This window comes from Triticum aestivum, chromosome 4D (assembly GCF_018294505.1).
Source record: "Triticum aestivum cultivar Chinese Spring chromosome 4D, IWGSC CS RefSeq v2.1, whole genome shotgun sequence".
NCBI classification, from domain to species: Eukaryota; Viridiplantae; Streptophyta; class Magnoliopsida; order Poales; family Poaceae; genus Triticum; species Triticum aestivum.
Genome location: NC_057805.1, coordinates 16,999,631 through 17,004,230, shown reverse-complemented (window position 1 = coordinate 17,004,230; position 4,600 = coordinate 16,999,631). Strand labels below are relative to the sequence as shown.

At 48.1% G+C, this 4,600-nt stretch overlaps 1 protein-coding gene across 1 annotated transcript; it reads left to right on the top strand.

Annotated features, from left to right (window-relative positions):
• The first annotated feature begins 230 nt into the window (after positions 1–230).
• Positions 231–4,216, top strand: LOC123095814 (beta-glucosidase 7). Its single transcript, XM_044517382.1, has 11 exons — positions 231–686; positions 990–1,048; positions 1,546–1,621; positions 1,727–1,798; positions 1,924–2,011; positions 2,412–2,655; positions 2,873–2,988; positions 3,084–3,301; positions 3,396–3,427; positions 3,536–3,638; positions 3,753–4,216. Exons 1-11 carry the CDS (start codon positions 446–448, stop codon positions 4,025–4,027), a joined length of 1,524 nt encoding a protein of 507 aa, XP_044373317.1. The 5' UTR covers positions 231–445; the 3' UTR covers positions 4,028–4,216.
• The last annotated feature ends 384 nt before the right edge of the window (positions 4,217–4,600 follow it).

Sequence of the window (4,600 nt, the reverse complement as noted above, 5' to 3'; positions counted from 1 at the left end):
AGGAAGACCCCGCCACGTGACGCTCGCCGACAGGCGTGAACTGGCCACCATTAATCATTCCGGCCGGCCTCGCCTCGTCACCCCTTCCTTCCTTCTCCTCCGTGAGCGAGAACGTCCGTCACATGGTCCTGGGACACCGTGACCCACGCGGCGTTATCACCGGCGCCCGGCCGTGCCAGCCACTGGAGTACTCCAGCACGCCCGTGCCGCCAGCCTCGACCACGCGCGCGCTCCGCCAGAAAAGATGCCCTCCGCCCCGCCCCACCGCGCCGGCAATTATTAGGATGGACGCGCCCACAAATACTGCTTGAAGAGCGTGCCGCTGCTCTGGCATTACTAGCGAGTAGCGAGTTGCCAGTGGCCAGAGGGTGGGTGTGAACAGTGAGCAAGAGTGTGCCACCGCGTCGTGCGAGCGCGCGAGCGGGGTTTGTCGGTCGGCCGCGAGATGGCCGCGAGGTCCGCGGTGCTGCTGCTGCTCGCGCTGGTGGCGGCGGCGTGCCATGGCGTGGGAGCCGCGGGCGCGGGGGCGTCGCCGCGCCGGCCCAACTGGCTGGGCGGGCTGAGCAGGGCGTCCTTCCCCAAGGGCTTCGTCTTCGGGACGGCCACGTCGGCGTACCAGGTGGAGGGCATGGCCGCCGGCGGCGGCCGCGGGCCTTCCATCTGGGACGCGTTCGCCCACGTCCCAGGTGAGATTACCTCGTCTCTCCCAGTCTCGTCTCGTATGTCTCTTGCTTGGCACCAGCGAGTGGCCAGTGGCCAGTGGCCAGTGAGTTGCTTTTTTTTAGGGGTGGCCAGTGAGTTGCTTAGCACTACTCCGTAGTTCCGATGTATTTTCCGACAAGGATTTGAACATTTGCCAAGGGTAAAACCAGTTAATAGGCGACTAAACACTCGATGTAGAATTTTGAACTGAGATCCAAAGTGCATTGTTCTTCTTCGACCTCATCCATGCACACTGACATTTTTCTTATTTATGTTGCAATGAGCAGGAAATATTGCGGGCAATCAAAATGCAGATGTTACTACGGATCAATATCATCGCTACAAGGTACTACCACCACATCCGAAGCAAGCAGAGCGCATCTTGTAGTACAGTATTAAAAATCATAATAACTTCCATGTCAGAAATTAATTGAAATCTCTATTCCTTTTGCTGCTCCTCTGGGATCTTTATAGCACCGTGCAAAACGTAGATGCCATATTTTGTTTGTCAATCTATATAGAAGCTAATGGGTGGCAATGTCCATCTTCATTTGGTCAGTGAAGCGATGGCTGACCAAGCTTTCTACAAGTGAAATATCTGTACCCATTCAGAATTACACTGCATAGATCACATTTCACAAAAATTGAGCTGATTGACATCTCCATTCTCCCGGCACAGTACTAACTGTAAACACTACAAAATTACAACTGCATATATCACAGTTCACAAAAGTTGAGCTGGTTGACATATCCCAATGCAGTACTAATTGTTAACATTCACACTACAACTGTCAGAGAAAGAACTCCCAGGGCCTTATGATTTGTTCTTTTATGTTTGCACAGGAAGATGTTAATCTCATGAAAGGATTGAATTTCGACGCCTATCGGTTTTCTATCTCATGGTCCAGAATCTTCCCAGGTACTCCGAGTTTGGCTGGAACCGTAGCATGCTAATACATAACTCCAATATTATACTGAATGAAACACAAGAGTTACCACCCTTATTCATCTTTGACTTGCGCAGATGGTGACGGAAAAGTTAACAAAGAAGGCGTCGCGTATTACAATAATCTGATAAACTACCTTCTTCAGAAAGGTATAGCATATAACTAATCATCTATTTCCATTTTTGCGCGGAACTAACCATCTGCTTCAACCTGTGAAACCTCCATGGGAACCTGAATACATTAATATCTGAATGCTTCCATGAAAACTGAGCAGGCATTACTCCTTATATCAATCTTTACCACTATGATCTCCCTCTTGCACTCGAGAAGAAGTATGGAGGCTGGTTAAATGCAAAGACGGTGTAAGTCAAACTAGTATTCTATGTACTCATGTGTTACATTTACCTTCTCACTTTGGAGTTACTGTATACTTGTAGTTTGGAATTGGAAGCTAGCATATATACTGAGAAAGCTAAAATGGTTTAGACAAATTACCAGTTACTCTGTGACTGTGTACAGTAATTGCCTAAAGTGATTTTGCGTATTGAGCATGAACATTGTGCATGTGGAAGTTTTTGTATGTTTGCCCGAAAGTAAAATGCAAAACATACGAGCACTATGTGCTTTTCTATGTAAATACTACTCTGTGTACAGTAATAATTTCTAAAATGGAAGTATGTTTTTCTATATAGTATGTACCTCTGATATGAAAGGTTGAACAATGAGCAGTGCATGACTATCTTCATAACATTTGTTCTGTAGGGGACTATTTGCAGACTATGCTGACTTTTGTTTTAAGACCTTTGGCGATCGTGTAAAGCACTGGTTTACATTCAACGAACCAAGGATAGTTGCGCTTCTTGGTTACGATGTAGGGTCGAATCCTCCTCAGAGATGCAGCAAATGCGCTGCCGGTGGCAACTCAGCAACAGAACCTTACATCGTTGCTCACAATTTTCTCTTAGCTCATGGTTATGCAGTTGCAAGATACCGGACTAAGTATCAGGTATATTTCTACTTGAATTGCAAGAGTAAATCATACTAGGCTCAGCTTCAGGAGTGTAGTTTGAATTATTTTTTCTTACTACATGTATTAGTATTATTTCCCTAACCCGTAAGTGATAAGAAATCTTGAGATATCAGATATGTATGATTTGTGGTGAACATCATTCTGTCTAGACTGATGATAGAATAATATCTGAATAATTTTTTTTAAAATGTAGGCAGCTCAGAAGGGGAAGGTTGGAATAGTTCTGGACTTCAACTGGTATGAGGCTCTTACCAACTCAACTGAAGACCAAGCAGCAGCCCAAAGAGCCAGGGACTTCCATGTTGGCTGGTAAGCCATACTAGCATCCTCTGACAAAGCATTTCAGATCGATAAACAAAATATGACACCGACGCTTATGCCATCAACGTTGCATTTGGATGCAGGTTTGTCGACCCGCTAATAAACGGGCATTACCCACAGATAATGCAAGACCTTGTGAAAGAGAGGTTGCCCAGGTTCACTCCCGATGAAGCTAAATTGGTCAAGGGCTCAGCAGACTACATTGGGATCAACCAGTACACGGCCAGCCTCATGAAGGGGCAGAAGTTGACGCAGCAGACGCCGACCAGCTACTCAGCCGATTGGCAGGTTACCTATGCCTGTGAGTTTCTTGTCCCAAGCTCTAGGTTTTACATCATCGCATTCCGATGAATATTGTCGGTTCACCCTTTTAATCATCGCCGAAATCTTTGCAGTTGAGAGAAATGGCAAACCGATTGGACCAAAGGTGTGTGTGTAGCTCTTAGCTGCAACCTTTTTCAGCTCTATTTTCTCGGACATTATTTGCACCGTTGTGTTCAAAATTAACATGATCAATCCTTGTGAACTCTTGTAGGCGAATTCTAACTGGCTTTACATCGTCCCGTCGGGGATGTACGGATGCGTGCACTACCTCAGCCAGAAGTATGGAAACCCAGCTATTGTCATAACCGAAAACGGTACTGGATAAATACTTCATCCTTTTTTGAAGCTCCATATCATCTTTGCTCGGTTTCATGCCTCTCACTCATCTTGTCATGCATATACTAACCTTGTTATCATCATGTTGCCAGGAATGGATCAGCCGGGGGGCCTCACCCGCGACCAGTACTTGCGGGACGCGACGAGGGTCCGGTTCTACCGGAGCTACCTCAGCGAGCTGAAGAAGGCCATCGACGGCGGCGCCAACGTCCTCGGCTACTTCGCGTGGTCTCTCCTCGACAACTTCGAGTGGATCTCCGGCTACTCATCCAAGTTTGGCATCGTGTACGTCGACTTCAACAGCCCCACCCTGGATCGGCACCCCAAGGCGTCGGCCTACTGGTTCAGAGACCTGCTGCAGCACTGATATATATGGAGTGCTTCTGAATTACCCAACCATCCTGATGTTGTCATCATCTTGCTGAGTTTATGCCTACTGTTGTTCGAATGGAACCATATGCCTACTGTTGTTCGAATGGAACCATAATTCAGACTTCAGAGCATGCTTTGCTCTACCAAATGAGAATAAAAGTTGGCATGATATTTGAGTGTTGCATTTCATGTGTTCTTGGTCAATCGGCAAATTTAGCCAGGTGAGCAAACACCCCAAAATTAGGCAGTGCAGCTCTTGCCTCCTAGAGGAAAAAACGAGCTCATTCGTCTCTGTCCGCTGCCTAAGTTTGCCTTCCTCCGCTGTGGCCTCCCTCAGCCCAAGGAAGGATCACGGCGAAACATGCATGAGCGAGGCGCGCGCCACTTTGCATGCCAGCCTCGACCGCACACGTACGCGCAGCCCCATCTCCACGGTCCTAAGTTCCGCCGGCGCGCCACCGCCGTCGCAGCATCATCGTCGTTGTCGTCGCCGTCATGGCCGCGGGGCCGGTCAAGATCGTGGTCCTCGCCGTCTTGATTGCCGCGGTGGTGGCGACCAGCTACTTCC

What these genes read in the sequence shown, in the direction of transcription:
- LOC123095814 (XM_044517382.1), top strand. Translation starts at nt 446, where the DNA reads ATGGCCGCGAGGTCCGCGGTGCTGCTGCTGCTCGCGCTGGTGGCGGCG. An exon ending in AAACTACCTTCTTCAGAAAG is followed by an intron (nt 1,799 to 1,923) that starts GTATAGCATATA and finishes AAAACTGAGCAG; the next exon opens with GCATTACTCCTTATATCAAT. An exon ending in GATACCGGACTAAGTATCAG is followed by an intron (nt 2,656 to 2,872) that starts GTATATTTCTAC and finishes TTTAAAATGTAG; the next exon opens with GCAGCTCAGAAGGGGAAGGT.